Raw genomic sequence first — 23,712 nt, forward strand, 5'->3', positions numbered from 1 at the left:
ACACAGACACCGCAACACTCACGGATTTACAGTAAATTACTGCGCTATGGACGCGGTGTAATTAATTTTTACCAACATTTTGTTTTGTTGAAATATATCACTAAATTATTAGATAAATTAACAGTTTCATTTCAGTAATTTTGAGCCGACTTAAAAAACTGGAGGTTATCAATTTGAATGTATGTGTTACTAGCTGTTTCCCGCGGTTTTAACTGCATGAATCAGTATATAAAGTAATATTTTTTTTTTTCATACAACTTAGAATGGCAAACAAGCTGACGGTTCACCTGATGTAAAGTGGTAACCGTCGCCTATAGACATGAGCAGTACCATGGACATAACAGAGTACACTGTTTCGCTCATGATACCGCCCATGCGTTGCCATTCTTGAGGACTCAGGTGTTATTCCTCTGTAAATGTGTTAATGTAGGATATACCCTATCTGTGCACCAATTTTCCTTTAAATCCGTTCAGAAGTTTTTGCGTGAAAGATTAATAAGTATCCATCCATCTCCAGTATTCTATTGTGGAATGCTCTCGCTCGGCTGTGAGCGGAAATAGATGGAAACACATTGCGAGGACCTCAATCGTGAAGAAGAGCCTTATCGACAATTCACTATAATCATGAAAACCACGACCAAGTTAAGAGTGTACGACTGAAGAGAGAGACTTTGTACAAAAGTCGATTGCTTGGGTACTTCTGTCCTATTCGTGTTTCAACCGTGAAGCAGTTGTGCTTGCATGGCTGTGTTTCGGTTTGAGGGTGGGATATTGCGCGAATTTACTGGGTACAGAGGAATAACACCCGAGTCCTCAGGAATGGCAACGCATGGGGAGGTATCATGGGCGAAACGGTATACTCTGTTATGTCCATGGTACTGCTCATGTCTATAGGCGACGGTTACCACTTTCTATCAGGTGGGCCGTCAGCTTGTTTGCCATTCTAAGTTGTATAAAAAAAAGATCTATCCTCACAAACTTGCGCATTTGTAAGAACAGTAGTAGATTCGTGTGCACATAATTTGAGATCTCTATTAATGCTGAAGCGATTTTGACAATTGTTTTACAAGCAAAATAATTCATTCACTCTCCTGTAGGTCCTACTATAATAATTTTATCAAAATTCAAGTCTGTTAGTTTTTTATTTATATCGCTATTCTCATGGCGAAACCTATTCAACATTAAAAAACAAACTGTAACTGATAAAGGAATTTGACAAAACAATTTCTACTAGTAACATAAATTTGTTTCGTAGTTTTTGAAAGGGTAACAAACATTCATTTATATTTACGAACTTTCGCATTTATAAAAGTAGGATAATTCTATGGCGTATAAACGTACATTTTCGGTTTTGCGGGTAAGGTGGCGAGCATATTTTGGTTAAAGTGTTGCTTTTTAAACATTACGATAGTTTCAACGTGTACATTTGCTAATAAAAAATCCTTAAAAGAAGTTCTTTTAGTACGTATTTGCCACTTTTCCCAACTGTTTTCCGATTGTTTTGTTTACTTTTATTTTTCGAAGATTTTCAAGCGTCTATATTAATTAAATTCTTGTTGTTATAAATAAAGAAAAAAGCGATTTGTGATATTATAATTAGATTAATTGGCGGATTAACCAAAAGTGCGGCAGTGAGTCACGATTCGGTTCCCACGGCGTGGCGAGAGGTCAAACGTGGCCGATGAACACTCGCCGCCATTGAGTACTTCTTCGACATCTGCTCTGTAGGCGTTTTATATACGAGTATTTCAGATTGATATTTTAATTTATAGTAATTAAAATTAATTTTATAAAAAAAAAAAAACAACATGGACCTGCAACAAATCTAGTTACAATATACAAATAAATTGTGCAGTGGAGTCTCCAAAATGCATGTTAATCGAATTTTGCTCAGGGTATGTTATATTGCTGGCACAGAATTAACAACCGCAGTTAGGCTTTGGTGATGTTTTAAGAGGGACACTGCTGCCCTTCGCTCGACTATTAAGTTCTCTTATTCGCCTTTTATAACGCCCACGGGAAAGAAAGGGGTGGCCCATTCTATGCCGGGACCACACGGGAATTATTGTTATGATTGTGTAACATAAAAATAAGTTTTATAATATATACTTTGTTGTCAGGATGAAATGGAAGCGTGGACGCCTGTTCTTACAAACATCGCCCTGCTCATCATAGCCAGCGTCCACTGCCTGGTGTGCATCGTCAGCATCTATCATCTCTCCAAACGTATTTGCCCCTGCTTCCGGCCGAAGCAAGCGTTTGACCACAACCAGTTTGATCCAACATTCAAGACTCAACCATATGTGATACATGTGGATGAAAAGAGGGTGCACGATGAGAAGCTGAGGAGTCAGGAGCTATGTAAGGATTTAGAGGTGAAGCTGCAGGGGGAGACGTTAAAGAAAAAGAAGGTAGGTTTCATTTACTGGTGTAATAAAAAAAACCTAACAAGAAATTTATTGCTTGCTTTGTTATATGACTTGGACTGGCCAATAAGCTGACTTCTCACCTGATGGTAAGTGGTAACCATCATCTGTAAACTTAAATAGTACTGTAGATAGATATGGACAGAATACACTGTCATTTCTAGGATGTCATAACAGGCGACTGAGGGAAAAACTACAATACACACAAGGGGAGGAGAAAACTTAGTTTAAATCATTTGACGAATATCAAATGGCAAAAAAAGATCATAGTCAATCATCTTACAAGGAGAGAGACCTACGACATTTCTTTTTTAATGGCTGATAATAGAACGGTAACCCCGCCTGCGCTAACGGTATACGCTGGCGGGGCACCAGTGAGGGATGATAGGTGAGAATGAAAAGGCAGGTCAGTTAGCCCATTGTGATGATTTCACCTGGAATTCAGCACGATGGTTTCCAGAAGGAATCACGTGGAGGTCAACCTGATAGGATGTATTGCTAGCGATGGGATTGAGAGACCGCATTACTAACAATTCTTTCGAGAATTACAACCTGTAGTGGAGACATTATTGAGTTTTCATGATTATGATGGCCATGTATGTAATTTTTTATTCTGTAATACATGTAATTTTCAGAGTTATAATCGCCAATTACCTATATAGTTAGCCGAAATCTTGTTCACTATGTTTAATAGTTGAAGAAAAGCTTATTACATTTCATGCAAACCTAGTATCTCCTTCCTAGATACTACTCGACTAATCAGGTATAACAATTAAGTTTTTTGCCTGGAGTCTATTGTTTTTCTTCAGGTTATCGTCCTATGACAACTTGACCCCATGTCCCCGTGCGAGTACAATAGATATCACAAACATAATAATAACCATTGTGTTATAACAGTTGAGAATATTGCTTACTAGTCACCGGCTCGTGCACAATGCGTGGCTTTCCAACAATTGTTCGTGAACAATCGATTTTGTAGTGAATCCGAATTGATTCAATCGTTGACCTTCAGTTGTTCGTCGTATGTGAAAATTAACGCTATTGTCTATCTTCACGCCATGTCCCTTTGGGGTCGGTAGAGATAGGCAAGCGCCAAAGTTCACATTCCTATACGTCGTTTGCTTTAGTTACTGTATATTATAACTCGTCTCTTGCACACTATATTTACAAATATGGAAATATTCTATTCAGATTTGATCATTTTAGTTATATGAAGTTTCCTGTTTGATCCTTACTTAGGTTTAAATTATTTTTTTTAAACTGACCTAGTTTTGGGTGTTCTAGAATAATTTAAAGACATAAACCCTTTGGTATTCATAGTCTGGTTTCCATAATACAGGATAGGTTTTTTAATTTAAGAGCAAGGCATTTTGTGTAATTGTAGCATTTATAAAAGACTGGAAAAGAATTAAATTTTAATCAGATCCGATATAGATATGCCCTTGTCTCGATTTCCGCTTTATTTTATTAAACTGCCAACGAAAATTTAAACAGCAATCATTACCTTTTATCTCTTAGAAACGTGGCTGTTACAATAATTATCTAACCAATGCTTATATCATTGTACACTGTAGGATAGCACGGACACGTCGCCTTCAGGCCCGGAGTACGGCAGCGCGAATAGCAAGGAGAAGTTGGTGACGCACTGGCTGGGCCGCCACCACAGCGTGCTGACCACGGCCACGACGGGCGGCCGCCGGCGGCCCGGTGTACGCAAGCCGAGGAGGCACCACGCGCCAGTCGTGCTTCTGCCCGCTCACCACGCCACTACGGTATGTGGAAATAGCATTAAGAAGCTAGATCTAGATATTATATATATAAGCAACCTTAGCTTACCCGGCACCTGCCAGCATGTTTATGATGGTATCCCCTGACGGAAAAAGAAAAAAACAAACAATATTTGCTCTGCAAATTAAAAAAAAACAACGAACTATTAAAAAAAATTATAGTCAATGTGTCTCGGATGTTATAAGGATTTTAATGAGATTCTATACATAGAAATCTTTTCAGGAATTTACATTTTATTCAGCGTTTTTACCGATATCTTATTGGTTCAATGATACCCCACTTAAACCTCGGCACTCCAATCTTTTATGCAGTGTTGCCATCTTCTTTTATCATCTCATATAAACATAAAAGTCATGGGAAATAAAACACATTTATTAATCATAAACAAACAACACTGTTCATTATTTGTTTATAAAAATTCTCAAGCAATTAACCAGGTTTTTTATTTCGTTAATTTAAATTAAGTATAAATGATTAAAATGTGATCGTATCCTAACTGACCGCGCGTGACCGTCTTGACCTTTACTTGTAAGCAGTTTAAGCTCATCGTTATTTTTTTTCTAATTTACCTATAAACAAAAATACCTGTACCCTTCATACCTCATAATTAGACATGGATTTGCGGTCGTCGACACATAGCTACAACCACGCCGTGGTTGTAGAACTTAATCATGCCGGGTTGCACAGATTTGTTTAAAATACAGTAAATAAACTAGTAAGATATTAGGGTCGATTCTGAGGGGTTACTTTGACAGTATTGCAATATTACTGTTTTATGGTCCAACATAAACAAAATTTATAATAACAATAATTAAAATCGAGGTGACCGAAATGTGGGGGGTGACGTCCACCGAAATCATTCCAATCGTTTTGTCGGGGAACGGTCTTATCCCAACCAGTCTGGAACAACATCTCAGGCGGTTGGGATTCCGAGGCGGCTCACTCCCGGGAAAGATACAGAAAGCGGTGCTCTTAGATACTGCCCGCATTGTACGCCGGTTTCTCTCCCTGGGGCCCTGAACCCGGGCCGACTGTGCTTCTGCCGGGGGTTAGTTTGCCACCTCCTCTCCTTAAGAGGGGAGATGTGAATTTTCTAGAAATTTAAATCTATTAGAAATAGATTCCTATAGTGGGTTCCGCGGACCCTAGGGATTCTGTAAAAAAGTTACGCGAAGGGTTCCATGAAATTATTTATACAGTGAAACAATTTCATTTTTCACATAAAAAATTAAAGGAAAACTATAAAGTGTTATACTTTTAAAATATTTCTAATAAAAGCATTAGTTCTTATTTAAATTATAGTGTTTTTGATTTGTTTTTTTTTTATACAACTTAGAATGGCAAACAAGCTGACGGCCCACCTGATGGAAAGTGGTAACCGTCGCCTATAGACATGAGCAGTACCATGCACATAACAGAGTATACTGTTTCGCCCACGATACCCCCCATGCGTTGCCATTCCTGAGGACTCAGGTGTTATTCCTCTGTATCCAGTAAATTCACACCATATCCCACCCTTCAAACCGAAACACAGCCATGCAAACACAACTGCTTCACGGTTGAAACACGAATGGGACAGAGGTACCCAAGCAATCGAATTTTGTACAAAGTCTCCCTCTGGTTTATAAAATTAAAGATATTTGGTGGGCGTTTAAAAGATTAGGAACTCCTGCTCTAATTAATGATTGAATTAAATTATTTGCAATCACGTATGAGTGAAATAATAATGTGTGGAATACGAAGCAAGATGTGTATCCAAGAAGTTACGATTGGTCGTCTCTGCCTACCTGGCATAGGACTTAGCGTAGTGATAGATATATTTTTTTGTTATATGACAAGTTTACCTTACATATGTTTGTATACATATATTAATAATATTTTATGGTAACTGGCAGCTTAGAAACTTTCGATCGTAAAATACAAAATGGCGCGGGCAATAAAAACACATTGCTCACTGTAATTATGTTGTATTGCAAATAATGAAGTGTGGTTTCTCACGGCACGCACGCCTCTAATGTTTTAAATGGAAAAATTGCCAATTTTATTGTACATTTATAAATTATGATAAGAACGACGTAACTAAGATACGGATTTAAAATATAAAATGTACTATAAAGGATAGTACATTTTATACTTTTGTTGTACTTTGGTTCATTAGACTTCACGATAAGGTAGATAGATAGATAGATAGATAATTTATTTGCATAACTTACAGCACACAAACAGCAAAAGACACAAAAGCAATGTGAAAAAAGAAAAAAAGGTACATGTACAAAAGATTTAAAAAAAAAAACCAAAAACAAAATCAGAATGCATAATAAAAATTTTTTTCTTCACGCGTGTGCCACAGTAATGCAAAATGGCCACAACTCAGCTTTTTGCTTTGCCCTAAAAAGAGCAAAACACTGATATTCTGGTATTAGCATTTAGTAATAATGTTGTACAAATATTAACCTTCATAGTACATTCTCAATTCGTCTCTATTTTTTTTATATTTGTTACTTCATAACTCCATCTATTGTAAACTCATTTGATTTTTTTTTATCTGAAAGGGTATCTTTACAGATTGGACTCTTTTTGTATAAGTTCCGATCGGGATAATTTAGAAGCTGCCTAATAGGGCATATTGCTAGCGATGGGTCTGTCAAACTCCATTGCCAACATTCCCTTTCCCACCGCAACACTAGAGGTGTCACGTGCGCGTTGCCAACCCTGAAAAATCCTTAATATAATACTCTTTTTGAAGAACCCCATACCGCAGTATTACGTAGTAGGGATATCCTGATTTGAAATAAAAAGTGCTGTTTTTATCCGAGTCTGTTTTATTGGAATGGATCTTATGTTTTTCTTTTTATTGTTATGTGGTATTATTATAGACTGCCGCGTGTCCATAGCTCATAGCCTGGCGGGTAGCGTGTAGGTACATGCCAATCGTGCGTACAATCAGTCAGTTCCGCATAGCTCGGCGGCAGCACAGCGAGCTGTGCCGTGCGCGCGCGCATGTCCGATAACCGCTGACAAGTCCGCTCGTTAGCTCGGCTCCTTGTAGATTAGTATCGCATTAGCGTGGTTATATTATTAATACATTTATTTTTATTATAAATCTCGCTGTATATTCGAGGAAGTTTTTATATTGTAATTTTAAGACAAATATGTATGTACACAATTATAAACCATAATAGGGTACTTAGAAGCCTTCGCCACGTGTTACCGTTGTAGTGTCCATATATATATATATATATATATATATATATATATATATATATATATATATATATATATATATATATATATATATATATATATATATATATATATATATAAAGCAAAAAATAAAAAAAATCAGACAATTTTTTTTTAATTTAGAGTACGTTTCTTTTCCGGATCGTCGATAGGTCTATATGATTGTTATTTATTTATTTAACAATCAAAATTGCACAGTTACCATTATAAAAATCGCTAAAATACTTAGCAGTTTATTGGCGACACTCATTCCTTTTAAAAATATATATATTTTTTAATATACACCTCACTTTTTATTAACGTGGACAAAATAAATATTCTTAATAATATAAAAAATGTGAAAATGAGTTTGTTTGTTACTTTTTACCTTAATGGCTTATGCAATTTGGTATAGACGTATTTTGTGGGCGTGTGGTCTCGGAATAGAATAGACCACCCCTTCTATTGTCTTGGGTGTCGTAGACGACTAAGGGAACTTAATGGTCGAGGGATGGGCAGCAGTGCCCCTCTTGAAACATCATCAAATTTTCTTTTTATTTTACTATCATTAATTTTACTAAATCTTTGGCTGTCAAAAAATTACGAAAAGTAAAAAAGAAACATGTATACATACATACTCGTATTATATTTAATTGATTATTCTCAGGATGTTATTTTCTCACTACTTTCACAGCAGGTCCCATACAAGATAGACACACCACCAATAGATAGAATTTCATTCACAAGTAAGTCCATTATTCATGCATAAAACATGACATGCAATGAAAAGCATGGAATTCCCAATAGACTTAACCTAATCTGCCTGTTTCTATACAGTCAACTTAACCGAGTTGAGGTTTCGAAAACCGTCCCACATTGTCTAAATTTGCTATTGTAATACGTTCTCGTTCCGGCGACGAAAACATCAAATCCGGGTAAAATCGACGCAGCGCAGGCGGGAGCGAGCTCATATGCGCATCACGATGCGCCGGCGCAGTGAGCACGCGACGCTACTAGTGCTGTGCTGAGGTTTTTTATACCATAAAGGTGACAAACGAGCACACAGTCTTTTTGATGGTAAATAGTTACTGTAGTACATTTAAAAAATGGCAATATTGTACTCTTACACCCGAGATTGTATATTATATCTCGATTTGTGCTGAGAATGCGTAATTCGAGAAAATGACTTCGAATATCGAGATTTTATAGTAGAGAAAGGATTCGAATCACAATCTCTATTTCGAGATTATCTCTCAAGAAACGAAATTGGCCTTCAGATTGTCTCGTCGGTACATCTCTAAGACGCTAGTGCATGTCTGTTGCGTGACAAGCGGCGCTTTATGTATTCTAGTCATATACCACATTTGGAGATATTGTAGTAATTGTTTTAAGTTGGGTAACACTATATCTTTATCTATTTATAGTGTTACTAGTGCACTTTACAAAATTATGTGTCTACAAATAGATTTAGTTCCGCAACAAGCGATTTTATAGTCCATAAACAAAAACGCCACCTTTCAGTCGCCACAAAATTAATATAGTGGGATCTTGAGACTAAGATATTGGGATCAACACACTAGTGAATCAGATCGACAGCAAAAAGATTTATTAAAATAGATTCAGAAGTAAGTATGATTATTAAAGTATTTACTGAGTTTACCCAAGATATTCTAGTATAGGATTCTGCAATAAAAGGGGTGAAGAGATTCACTTCAGCCACTGTGCCAATGTTCCTGATATTGCAAGCTTTCCTAAGCTACGGTAACCGTTTACCATCGGGTGCGTATTATGCTCGTTTGCTATCTCAATGGTATAAACAGTACATTACTGCAGCGGCCAGCAACTGAGGCATTGATGGACGTACGTGCAAATGTGGGCCGAGGCGTAGCTGAGACACACATACATGAGTCCATCAATGCTTAGTTGTGGCCAAGGCTTGTATAGTATTTTTCTCAAACAATGCGTGGAAATCAAAAAACACAATTTTACTTTTTAAGTTCAATGACGAATAACGAACAATAATAATTTTTCACGCGCCATAATGTTCCTTTGTTTTTTTTTTTTTCAATAAACAACTTTCTATTTGCAAGTCAGTACGAAATTTAAATAAAACCTTTTATTAGTTACCTCCTTGGTAGCCATGTTTTGAAGTAAAGGGCCATTCCATTTTTAAATTACAGGACAGATATGAGTTAACATAGTAATTTATCTGGCCGCAAAACATAACAGAATATGGATTTTCATACAACTTTTGCCGGCCGCTGCCCGCATATATCTGGCCAGTACGGCAATTTTGTTTTATCTCGAAGAAGATTGTCAAAATAATACTTACATTTCCAAGCATGTTTGAGAAAAAAAACATTTTAGGTTAGATGAAATATTAAAACTAATAAAATGGATATTAGTAACAATTTTCAAACGACTTCAAAAAGAAGTTCTTAATATAGGATATAAAGGATATACTTACAGATTAATCTTATAGGAATTTTAATAAAAATCGTTTTTTCAATTTAGTTTTTAAATCAAAATAAACTAGTTTTGTCATAATTGATTCAAATTTTTTGTGGCACAAATTTTTTAATTATTTAATACAAGATTAAATAAGTAAACAAAATATTATTCTGACTCATTGAGTATAATACCAGAGGGAGACTTTGTACAAAAGTCGTTTGCTTGGGTACCTCTGTCTCATTCGTGTTTCTACCGTGAAGCAGTTGTGTTTGCATGGCTGTGTTTCGGTTTGAATGGTGGGATATGGCGTGAATTTACAGGGTACTGAGGAATAACACCTGAGTCCTCAGGAATGGCAACGCATGGAGGGTATCATGGGCGAAACAGTATACTCTGTTATGTCCATGGTACTGCTCATATCCATAGGCGACGGTTACCACTTTCAATCAGGTGGGCCATCAGCTTGTTTGCCATTCTAAGTCGTATATAAAAAAAAATACATACATACATATAAAATTCCAATGCATGTTTCAAAAGTCAAGATCATTTAGAACGACCGCAACAGTAGTCACGCTAACACGCGAATAAACACCTCGAGTTAATGAACTATTTTAAATACCGTTCTCTTTATATTGTTACATATTTTAATTTTACGTTCATAATAGGTACGCATATTTTAGTTTTATTATTTAGATAGATAGATACTCTTTATTGTTTCCTCCATAAGATTACAATATTAAATTTATTATAAATACAAACAATTACAAGAAAATATTACATTGAGGAACCAAGGTACAGAGGTACAGTGAATTTACAGGGTATAGAGGAATAAAACCTGAGTCCTCAGGAATTTTTTTTTTTTTTTTACAACACAGGGGGCAAACGAGCATGCGGCTCACCTGATGGTAAGTGACTACCGCCGCCCATGGTCACCCACAACACCTACGGCATTGCAGGTGTGCTGCCGGCCTTTAAAAAGGAATATGCTCTTTTCTTGAAGGTTATGTTGTCGTATCGGTTCGGAAAAAAAAAGTTGATTCCAAAGAGTGGTTTACTGGGAGAAAGTGTTTGGAGGACCGCCACTCGTCCAGATGGTTGGGATGAAATTTTTTTATGGCGGGTTGTACGATGGTGAAAATCTGCAGGTATCAATCCGAACAATTCTTCAGAGCCCCCCATGATAAATTCGGTAGAAGATGCACAGAGATGCAACATTTCTACGCAGTTTCAATGGGTCGAGCCGGACAGTAAGACGCCGATCGTCAACAATTCGAGCTGCCCGGCTTTGAATGCGGTCTAACGGATGCGTTGACATTTCATAAAGTGTCATGCCTGTTATGTACACTGTAATTTCATTAGGCGACATCTTTCATGCCCTTCAAACTTGTTTGCCATTCATATAAAAAAAAAATGATTATTTGTTTACTAGAAAGTGTTTTAGGTTCGTACCAGGTGTATGGGGTTTTTTATGTAACTTAGAATGGGAAACAAGTCTCTCTGATGTGTAAATGGCAACCGTTAATATAAAAATATATGCCATAGACGTAACAAAACATACTGTTTCGCCCATAGTTTACCTTTTTTTGCTTGACATTTATATATGTCATTTTTTTTATGTAATTTCATTGCCATCTTTCATGCCCTTCAAACCGAAGCACACATGCAAACAAAATTGCTTCACGGCAGAAACACGAATGAGACAGAGGTACCCAAGCAAACCATTTTCGTTCAAAGTCTCTCTCATGCGTTTTGTAAAAGTTAAGGTAAATAATATAATCGAGTTAAGGAACGAAACAAATCTGTCGTAGAGTTAGAGCAGACTAGTGTGCTTTAACAAGTAACACGTTCCCGAGTATGACGAATTGTGATTGATTATTCTCAATAAACACGAGTGATATAATATTTGATTAAATAAGACAAATAAAGCCATATTGTGAAGTCAATGATTATATTTATGTAGTGAGATGACTCAATATACAAGTGAATGTCATATAACAATTTATATGACATTCACTTGTTTATCTCGCTGCTAGAGTCGTGACGAGCGTCACTTTCGGTACAAGTGTGCGTTTTTTTAATGGATGATAATGGAATGGTAGCCCCTGCACGGGAGGAAGGGATTGTTAGACTTCCAATCCCATTGCTAGCAATATACCCCATCAGGTCGATCTTCACGTGGTGCCCTCTGAAAACCAACGTTCTGAATTCCAGGTATATTCCATCACGACTAACTGACCTGCTTTTTCATTCTCATCTATCATCCCTCACTGGTGCCCTGTCAATATATACCGTTAGTGCAGGCGGGGTTGCCATTCCATTATCATCCATTAAAAAAACCTTATTTTTTATTTTTTTTTTAACTAAAAAATGTAGTTACATGTTTATTTTCTGCAATTTATGTCTGAAAATTAGGCTGTATCTCTTAGTTCCTTTGCCTTTCTCGTCGTTGATAAATTAATACTACTATTATTATTTATGGTGTAAACCGACACATCAGACGACTATTATGTGATTTTTGTCTACATTATTATTTTTATATTAATAGTTTCATAATAATATACCTAATACATATTATGCAACGCATATTAAAGTAGCTGAGAAATTCGCAAAGAATAAAATTAAATTTAGAAATCTGGATTTTTTAATATATCTAATGACGTAACCATAGAGAATGTCGCAGCATAGAAGAGTAGTTCACTCTTTGGCTCAATTAAATATATATGCATAACTTTTTTTTTTTTATGCAACTTAGAATGGCAAATAATTGATGGCCCACCTGATAGAAGGTGGTGGTAGAAAGCGGTGTTGCCATTCCTGAGGACTAAGGTGTTAATGTCTGTGTTATTTTTTTAGCATTTGTACAGTTTAATCCTAATCGATCTCTGTATTAGCATTGACATCTAGCGCAGCCCACTAATCTTGTCAAAGCGAGAAATTTTCATCTATTTATCTACAATGGAATTGAAAAAGGTTGACCAAAGCGTTCGATTTGGCGAGATATTTTTATTGGCGCGGAATTCGCTGTTGACTATGAGAGCGGAACGCGGAGGCAAAAAGCGTGCCCGCTACGCGCATGCGCTCGCTCGCTGCACACTGCGCGCGCTGCGGACCGTCTTGTACGGCGCGGAACTGAGGGATCAAGTGCTTCCATATTTTTTATCACTTTGATTAATGTTTCTTTAGATAGGTACCTTTTTTCGGTCTACCATCCAACATTAATGGTTGTTTAATTTTTTTTGTCATTCGACTGTCCAAAAGTGGATTTTGCATTATGGAAGTAATAATTATGACAGTTTTTTGGGTTCACTTTTTAATTTTTCGATTTAAATTGTTATCTAGTTGTTTGTGTGTATGGAAAAATTTGTTTGCAGTATAATTTTACGACTCGCTTAACGATGTGAAAGTTCACACACCTGCACACTGCACATTAAACTATAATTGGTAATAATCTGTAGAAATAGGTTTTTTATTACTTTTTTAGTATTTTTTTTTTACAAGATTGTATGCGAGTGACGCAAAGGTGGGTTAAAATGTGTTATGTATTAAGTAGATATCTAATGTTAGTTTAACATATTGCAGTATGAAGTTGTTTACATGAGCATCCTTTTAAATAACCTCTAATATAATAAGTTACTGGAAAATAATTATAATCGAAAAACCGGTAAAAATTTGAGCCTCCTGCATTAATATGACGCGTCTAGTCATCAAGTTAACGTAGGAGAATACTAATGATTCAGATTTGACGTAGACTGAACGTTGAATAGCTAAGAGTGACTTCATCTCGCCGGGTGTATTTCGACACCGGCGGTCTAAGCTTTCTTCGCAACGTTGTTTGTGATTCCGCCGCCGTTCCCACGTACCCACCGTTTTTTACATCGAATGACACGAAACTCTTAAGCTGTGTTTTTCACGATTCTGCAATCATGCATTGCGGAACCGTGGAAGCCGTGGAGAAAATATTTTTGGAATAATCCTTACTAAGATTACAGTGTAGATCAATAGTTCGACTACTTTGGCATGTCCCGATCAATTACAGGACAATTCGGGATGCCCGTTGGATGACTAGTTGAAAAGAATTCTATAGATTGTGACTGTGTGTAGCTCTTGATTAAAATAAACACAGAAGTAAACTCTCTGCCTGTCCATTAGTTGTTTTCATGATTGAACAATTGATTGACAGAGCTTGAAGTCCAATACTGTACATGGACGTTTGTTAAATTCCCATAGACTAGTTTATATACAAACGGATAGATAGATACGTGGCTAGATACAATATGTTGACGAAATTGCGACTATCATTTGGCCCATAATAATCGATTACACCTTAGAGCACGGAGCCTACGCGTATGACTTTCAACCATAAGGGACTGGGCCCACCCTTGGCCTGGATTCAGCCGGTACATAAGTATACCGCTACATATATGCACATGTGTGTGGTACTGGCTGGATTTTATAAGACCATGATATTATTATTGAGTTCGTAATTCAAATTCAAAATCCAAAATTCAAAAATCATTTATTCATGTAGGACATTTTAGCCGCTTATGAACGTCAAATTTTTACATTATAATTTTTTTTTCCCTACCGTCCAGTAATTTAAATAATATGCGAGTATAATGCGTAAATGTGAAAATAGATCCGTAGACAGAGACAGAATATTTTGTCCGAATGAGTTTTATGTCAGTATAATATTAAGACCCTTTTAGTTTGCATGGATAAAGGAAAATGTGACGTTTTAGCTTTACTTACTTCATTCTTTCTGTCTTTCCGATCCTATCAAATGTAATTAAATTCTGTTTATTTATTTATATACAACTTAGAATGGTAAACAAACTGACGGCCCATCTGATGGAAAGTAGTAACCGTCGCCTATAGACATGAGCAGTACCATGGTCATAACAGAGTATACTGTTTCGCTCATGATACCTCCCATGCGTTGCCATTCCTGAGGACTCAGGTGTTATTCCTCTGTTTAAATATTATTATCGTTTGCTGATTACCTGCTTCTTTTTATCCTTTAACTGCGAGATTCTTTAGAAACTTTTGTTCAAGTAAAATTAGTGCCTGTCACTACATCCCTCATAACCCCTTTGATAAAGTGTTAAACCGGTCGAGATTATATAATTATGATTTTTTTCCCTATTCCAACATCAAATTCGTTCGACTCCGAAATAGCTTATCGAAAATATCTCTTTAGCGCGTCAACTCGCCACCCGCAGCGTGCCCGATGCGCGTGCGCAACCCGCGAAACTAGCCGCAACTAACTGGCACGATGACGTCGCGAACTTTTCCCGCAAGACCGTTGTTGTACTTATCTGATGATTTATTGCCGGATATGTAAGAAGTAATATTTCTCGAACGTTCCATAAACATTGCCGAGTGCAACAACCCTGCAAGCAAAGATTTTTCTACTTTGAACATGATGATTTTAGAAATGATTTTAGATAGAAAATTGTCATTGGCAATAAATTGAATTGATATCAATGTTGGGTTCAAGAGTTATCCTACTGTTTGTTTGTTTATTTATTTATTTATTATTATTATTGTTTTTTTTTTATTTAGACTTTAATTGAACGTGAATTTAATTGTCTTTCTATTTTATATATATATATATATATTTTTTATTTAGTTCTTTAATTGAACGGAATTTAATGGGTCGCATGCTTATTTGATTAAATTATTTTGTTTTCTTTTTCATTTGTGTTTATTCTAATCCAAAAATTGATTATATGTTAGTGAGTGTGATTTCAATAAAATTTATAGTTTTTAATGTATATAATTGACGGTTTTTACCACGATTATTTATTTGCTTGAGCGCGCTGATATGTCGAGCCTGTTGCAGGAGTCATGTTCACAATTCAACTGACGTAATGCGGGTATAATTTAAGGGCCAACATATCTATTTACCCTCTTTTTATGACATTTATTTTCATTGGGGGCAACACTACCAGAACTATTTTGTTAAAATAATTATTTTTAAGTATGTAATGGATGGTTACATTATATTTATTCACCATCATTACAGCTCTCTTGTCGATGAAATTTTTGCTACTTAGTATAAACAACTTTTAACTTAGTAAGTCTCTTTGTAGATATTTTGTTTTTTTTTTTATATTACGTAAATATTATAGCTTATGGCAAAGCTGTTATGGGTATAGCTAATGTCCAGTACGAATAGATTATTATTATTATTGTTACTAGCTATATCCCGCGGTTTTACCTACATGAATTAAAAGATAAAGTATCCTATGTGCTAAGTAAGGTTACAATCTACCCGTGTACCAAATTTCATAAACATTCATGCATCAACTCAATGTATACTTTCGCATTTATAATATTATAATAGGATTTACCTATATATTGTACTAGGTATTTTATTTATGTAGATTATTATTTAGAATTTGTAATACCAGCAATATTTCTTTTTTTTTAATTTTCTTTTCCAAAATGTTTAACAGTTTAAATATTGCCAAATTTCCAATTGAACAGTCCGCGTAGACTGAGTTCCCAATTTTTGAACGACTCACATTCTACTATTCGAATACCACGTTTATATTTGTGTTCACGTTAACGTGTGTCAAGTGTGATCTTGTAATTTGTCTCTTTGTAACGAGCCTGATTGCGGCCCCGTTATAAACACCAACAATTAAAATAATTTTTACAATTGTATCCGCTTGTTTAGCAAACTGGAGCGGCTCATGCGTACGCATCGTGGGATACAAGCACGCAGTATCATATAATTATAACGTTGTTATTAATAATAAAATTTTATCACTATCATCATGGCGGACAGAGAAAACTGTTGTAACAGTTTGATTAATAATCACCCGCCTTTTTACATCGCCAAGGAGCTATGCTTGCATTATAAGCTGTATGCCCATTCGACGGGCACAAAACGATGCTGTTTCTATACTACTACGGTGGCAAACAAGTATTCGGGCGAGAGATGGCAGCAGCGTCCCTCTTAAAACGTCTCTTAAAGCCTAACTGCAATTGCCAACCTGCCTGCCAAGCGTGGCAACTACTGGCCGAACTCCCTTTATGGCAGTCTTTCCCAAAGTGGGCGATAATGTCCCCTTGTGAGCGCTACAGGCCAGGGGGCGGTAAGAGATCCACAAAAAAATGGGGGTGTTGTGTAGAGGCTTGAGGGGTGATTTATTGATCTTGAAGTAATAGTGGTTTTTACGTAGGGGAAAAATGAGGGCGCTAAAAAATAATTTATTCTCAAAGTGGGCAGTAGACAAAATAAGTTCGGGAACCCCTGCTTTATGGGAAGGCTTATGTCCAGCAGTGGACAGTTAATGGCTGAAATAATAATAATAAGTATACCGTCTGATGGTAAACGGGGTTGCTGTAGCCAGGGATATCACGCTCACGTTGCCGACCCTTAAGAAACTTTATTACATCCTTTTTGAAAAACCCCATACTGTATCTGTCTATAAAAAAAACACAGCCTGACCGTTCGTGGAAGAAAACTCCTTTGAAACCACATTGTATGCGACTACCAGAGGGAGACTTTGTACAAAAGTCGATTGCTTGGCTACCTCTGTACCATTCGTGTTTCTACCGTGAAGCAGTTGTGTTTGCATGGCTGTGTTTCGGTTTGAAGGATGGGATATTGCAGTGAATTTACAGGGTACAGAGGAAAAACACCTGAGTCCTCAGGAATGGCAACGCATGGGGGGTATCATTGGCGAAACAATATATTCTGTTATGTCCATGGCACTGCTCATGTCTATAGGCGACGGTTACCACTTTCCATCAGGTGGGCCGTCAGCTTGTTTGCCATTCTAAGTTGTATAAAGAAAAAAACTATTTAGGTTCTAGTGTATGTGGATGCATTCCCTGTTGATGGCGAACGGTGGGATGATAAATGTGGCTGTGGGTATCATTTCGAATAATTCTACAATTGGTGAATTCACCACTATGGGCCAACTGACTTATTCTCATCTTCACTTCTCATCATTTACTGGTGCTTCTCCAGCATATACCGATAGCGAAGCCCGCACGAAGGAGTTGCCAATACATTTTCGTCCTTGTTAAAAGAATCAAAATTTTAGGTCATAAGTCCACGAGAGATATCTTCGATGTAGCTATAGAGAATTAAGTGATAATTATACATTAAAACTATTGAGGTTAGGGGGAAAAAGTTTGTTAGTTATGTGGATTACCATTTCCATTGCTAGCCAGGTCGACCCCCAAATGGCCCCCTTGGAAACCATCGTGTTGAATTCCAAGTGTATATATCGCTACGGCCTAACTGTCTTGCCTTTTCATTCTCACCTCAGTGGTGCCCCGCCAGCGTATACCAATAGCGCATTCGGGGTTACCGTTCCATTATCATCCATTAAAAAAAAGCTATTGAGATCTCTGACATCACATCATGTTAGAGATCTTATCTCATCACATCTCCACATCTTGGTGATGAAGAGAGTGATGGTATATTAAATTTTTCTTCTACCGCACAGGTCATCTCGCTACCTTTAAAAACTGACAGGGTTTTCAAAGGTGATCTAAACCCGTCATTTCACAATTGCCGGTACAGTTTGTGTACGCTGCTAATACAAAGTGGAACAGCGTGACGTTTGCAATGATCTTCTCGAATCATCGTCATTATAACGGTGTAACTAATGTTCCAGTGGGTACTTGTTTGTATCCATAATATTAAATACATATCACACTAGTCGGTTTTGCTCATATGTTTTTGTATAGGAGTTGCTTACGTGTTTTTTCTATGGAAATATAACATACTATATTTCCTCTAAAGACAGAATTACTTTTGAATGAGTATATTTATTTCTTACGTTATACCTTTACTAGCCATTTCCTGTGTCTTTATCTGTATAAGTTAAGAAAAAAATATCTCATATGTAATTTTTTTTCAATGGATGATAACGGAATGGTAACCCCGTCTGCGCTAATATACGCTGGCGGGGCACCAGTGAGGGATGATAGGTGAGAATGAAAAAACAGATCAGTTAGTTTATCGTGAAGAATACATCTGGAATTCACGATGGTGTCCAGGGGGAACCACATGGAGGTCGACCTGACAGTGTATATTGCTAGCAATGGGACCGGCAGGCTTCATTTCTAACAATCCCTACCACCCTGTTAATATAATATATGTTATAGCAATCTCAGTAAATATCCAAAACATTTTTATAAATCTTAACATTTTATTCGAAGAGATTGTCTGTAATGGTCCTATTGTTAGTAAAATACCTTCTCAGGACGACCTTCTCGCGGTTCCCCTTAAAACCATCATGGTTAAATTTCATGAAATTTGTCTCGATAGTTAAACAGGTCTGTATTTGTGTTCACTTCGTTAGTGCTCTGCCAGCGTGTACCTCATTGCATTACCAATATATGTATACCACTCTTTGGAATAAACTTCCAGCAGCAGTATTTCCGAACTGATACGACATCATAACCTTCAAGAAAAGAGCATATTCCTTTTTAAAAGGCCGGCAGCACATCTACAATGTCTTCGGTATTGTGTGTGATCATGGGTAGCGGTAGTCACTTACCATCAGGTGAGCCGCATACTCGTTTGCCCCCCTGTGTTATAAAAAAAAATATGAACAAACATTTATATTTAGTAAGATTTTTTTAATTATTTATATTATACGATTGGCATTAGAGAGACAGCTGTCTTGTATCTGGCCATAGTCTAGATTAATGGAGTATTGATAGTTACCGCGGGAAAGTGCGCAATTAGTACCGCATCAAACGCACCGCACTCTCGTGAGGTAGAGACAGCCTTATACAGCAGAGAGGGACAAATAGATGTTGTAGACCATTTAATGGGCAGGGTTGGAGTTTACATTTCTTACAGCCGTAACTTGTGTTTACACTATTATAATATAATGGCTAAATTACGTTATAATACACAGAGTGGCCATTTGGGATTATGTCATTTGAAATTGTTGGATTCTCTTAAAGTTAGAATGCTTATCTAAGTATAATTCAGTAGTTGGTTTATAGAATGAAAAATATGATAAGTACTATGTCTTACAGTGGACATAGTGGATTAAGTGTATTTTGTTTGACTATTGTTGTTGACGAAGATATAGTGTATAACATACACAGAATAAAAAACATAGTCGAAATTTGAAACTTTTCATTTTTCTTCCGCAATGTTACTTTATCCACCAGAGGGAGACTTTGTACAAAAGTCGTTTGCTTGGGTACCTCTATCCTATTCGTATTTCAATCGTAAATCAGTTGTGCTCGCATGGCTGTGTTTCGGTTTGAAGGGTGGGATATGGCAGTGAATTTACTGAGTACAGAGGTAAACACCTTAGTCCTCAGGAATGACAATCGTATGGCACCAAGAAGATAAAACGTCATCAATGCGAATACGTTGCCGACGTTTAGACAGGTAACTACGAAACCAGTCAATTGCCGTTGGAGATATGTTGTTATATCTAACAAAATATCAAAACGGTATTCTCCTGCCAAAACGGATATCATCAGAAATTTTGGTTCTATAGGCGAATAAAAACGTTGAAACTGTTTTCAAAACTAAAATCTTCCAGCTAAATTAATTTATAAATTTGAATTTGGAATTCTTAACCAAAGAGGAGATATTTCAGATTAAAATGGTGGACAAAACGCTAATTTCATATGCTAATATAATCGGACTATTATTAATACTCCCTTATCTTCATATGTAGGTAAAACACATTTAATTTTTCAATTAAATGAACAAAATTGCAATAATAAATAAAATCCATTTCGGACATATAATTTTGTCTACTATATCAATCTATATCTAAACTAATATTTTATTGTTTTTTTGATAGTTATAGGAATTAGTTAAATTAATTTGCGTAAAGTTTTGATTGTCGGGTATAGGCAAACTGAGTGCAAAACAAAACCGCAAAATTAGCAATTAATGGTTGTGCTAAAATTATGTAAAAAAAACATTTTTTTTAGACGTCTTCATATTAAATAGTGGATAAATTTTATAAATTTTTGTTAAAATTTATAAGTATATTAATAAGATATTTAGTAATGTCTATATAACTAGACTTCATATTGACATTAAATCATATTAATTTGTAAAGTCTAACTTAATTCAATTTTATTTTTTTTTTATTTTTATTGATAAATATTTCTAAATATTATCATATAAAATACGAAACAGTATACTCTGTTATATGTTCTCATTTATAGAACACTTTATTGCGGACATTCTAAAGGTAAAAAAATCCAGACATTAATTTTTGAAATTTTTTATTGTTTTTTTGAAAAATACTTGTAACCAACTAGTCAGAGTATTGTGTGTAAACATTAGATGCAGTCGTATACGTAATTAAGCAATAGACGTCTATGTAAACTTTCTTTTATTTTTTATTTTTAGTAGTTTCATGACCATAAAATAATAAAGATTTTAAAAGACTTTATTGCACACAGAAGATAAAAGAAACATAATAACTATAATAAAAAACATGGACTTTTTAGATAGATAGATAGATAACCTTTATTACTAGTATTAAGAAAACAAAAAAAAAACAACAAAAAAAAAAAAAAATAAACAATTAGTGTTGCTGGTAATAGGAGCCGCCTCAGCTGTTGCTATATATGTACAGTTCCAGCGAGATGTACCTGTATAGCGCTGATTTTCAGGCGGCTCCTTAACTCCTTTACCTTTAGCATGCGTGCGGGTCGCCAATACCTATTTTGTCATGTAACGTTAACTACCTTTTGACATATAACGTTTAGAGGCATAACACCATAGTCCTCAGTTATGATAATTCATTTATTAGATCAAATAACAAGACATCCACTATGATTACAAATTTTATTTGAAACAAATAGTTCAGGTAGTGTTGACTTAATTACCGGTTACCACAACATGCATTAGATTAAATTACCAGAGGGAGACTTGTCCAAAAGTCGATTGCTTGGGTACCTCTGTCCCATTCGTGTTTCAACCGTGAAACAGTTGCGTTTGCACGGCTGTGTTTCGGTTTGAAGGGTGGGATATGGCGTGAATTTACTGGGTACAGAGGAATAACACCTTAGTCCTCAGGAATGGCAACGCATGGGGGGTATCATGGGCGAAACAGTATACTCTGTTATGTCCATGGTACTGCTCATGTCTATAGGCGACGCTTACCACTTTCCATTAGGTGGACCGTCAGCTTGTTTGCCATTCTAAGTTGTATAAAAAAAAAAGTTTTTAGAAGAAAAAGAATAATTCATTTATTTTAACCGAAAGAACATAAAAAGGTGAGGTGCATAAATATATAGGTATGCTTGAATATATGTTTATTCACTTCATATTAAAGAGAATGATTTTTTTATTGAAACGTAATGCAGAAGAAGCATTGGCTTTATAATGTATTCTGTTATCCAACGTGCTAATCATGTCTGTCTACAAACGACCTCTTACCATCAGGTGATCTGTTAGCCTGTTCACCTTTCTATGTATCATATTTCATAATTTTGCTAGTTTTTTTTCCAATTTGCATTTAAATGTGACAAGTGACAATTTAAATTTAATTTAACATGTGTCAACGTATAAAATGTAATGGTGCAATACATTCTAGTCCACAGCTTTGATTACAGACAGCGTTTGTCACGCTGTCATTCATTATGCAATCTTATTTTATTGTAACAATAGAATTTACAATTAAACAAATTAGTTTCGGGTCATTCACCTACCTATTGGGGGGTTGTATGGTGGTTAGAGTAATTGTTAATTTGTCGTTCCCTGGTTGGGTTTATTAATACAAATAGCTTGGGTCTGAACTGTTTGTATTTTTTTGTTTTGATGGGTGAAAATGGTATGGTAACCCCGCCTGCGCTAACGGGATACGCTGGCGGAGCACCATTGAAGGGTGATAGATGAGAATGAAAACAGGCCAGTTAGCCCATCACGATGAATTCATCAAGAATTAACAATGATAGTTTCCAGGGAGAACCGCGAGGAGGTCGACTTGGTTGGGTATATTGCTAGCAATGGGATTCTCAGTCTCCATTACTGACAATCCCTTTCCCCCCGAACTGTTTGTATTGTTTTTGAAATGTTTATGAGAGTTTGTGGCACAGACGTGAATACATTGCATCAATGAGGGTTCAGGTTCGATTTTGGGTCAGGCTAATTTGAGAAGTAAATTTTTCTGAATTGTCACCGACCGATATTCTGGGCTGTGCTCTAAATGTTCATCGCTTGGTACTTTAAAACATAGATAACCCTACCTAGAGGACCAGGCGAATTGATTGATTGTGTGGTAAAAGTAAATTGGCAACATTGGGCGCTTTTAAACTTTACCACAACTTGGCACAATACTGTACGATTATCATTATGATACATCGCGTAAAATAAAAATTTAAAACCTTTTTCGAAGACGCATAAGAAACAATTTTGTATGTACTAATATTTCTTGTATACGTACAACGTAATAAACAAATGTAATCGACGTAGAAAGCAAATTACCCATTTGACATTTAGGTTTGTAAGTATAGATATATTATCCAATAGGCAATCGGGCAAGTGGCATTTAAAGTATGGGAAACAAAGAACCATAATCGTGTATCAATGTTTTTATGGGGTATGTGAAATGATTGATGCCTCATGCATTCGACTCGCTGCTTCCGTAAACAGTTTGTGGCTTCATCAACTACAATGCTGCAGTAAAGGTCATCAGGGGTCACACAGCGAGAAGTAATGGATTCCGTGTGAAAAATTTTATTAACATATTAGCTATTAGATGCCCACTGTCTCTCTCTTGGAGGGTTTTGTCTAGTTGCTACGCTTGGCAAGCGGGTTGGCAACATAGTTAGGTTTTAGTGATGTTTTAAGAGGGACGCTACT

At 36.1% G+C, this 23,712-nt stretch overlaps 1 protein-coding gene across 1 annotated transcript in view; it reads left to right on the forward strand.

Annotated features, from left to right (window-relative positions):
- The window catches only part of LOC113515328 (uncharacterized), a 108,609-nt gene that overhangs the window by 17,825 nt on the left and 67,072 nt on the right, over positions 1 to 23,712 (forward strand). Inside the window, exons 3-4 of the mRNA XM_052903340.1 lie at positions 2,121 to 2,411; positions 4,001 to 4,198. Coding sequence (XP_052759300.1) covers positions 2,121 to 2,411; positions 4,001 to 4,198 — 489 coding nt within the window. The remainder of the gene's footprint in view (positions 1 to 2,120; positions 2,412 to 4,000; positions 4,199 to 23,712) is intronic.

Source organism: Galleria mellonella, unplaced genomic scaffold (genome assembly GCF_026898425.1).
Source record: "Galleria mellonella isolate WM207_F2 unplaced genomic scaffold, CSIRO_AGI_GalMel_v1 utg139, whole genome shotgun sequence".
Classification (NCBI taxonomy): domain Eukaryota; kingdom Metazoa; phylum Arthropoda; class Insecta; order Lepidoptera; family Pyralidae; genus Galleria; species Galleria mellonella.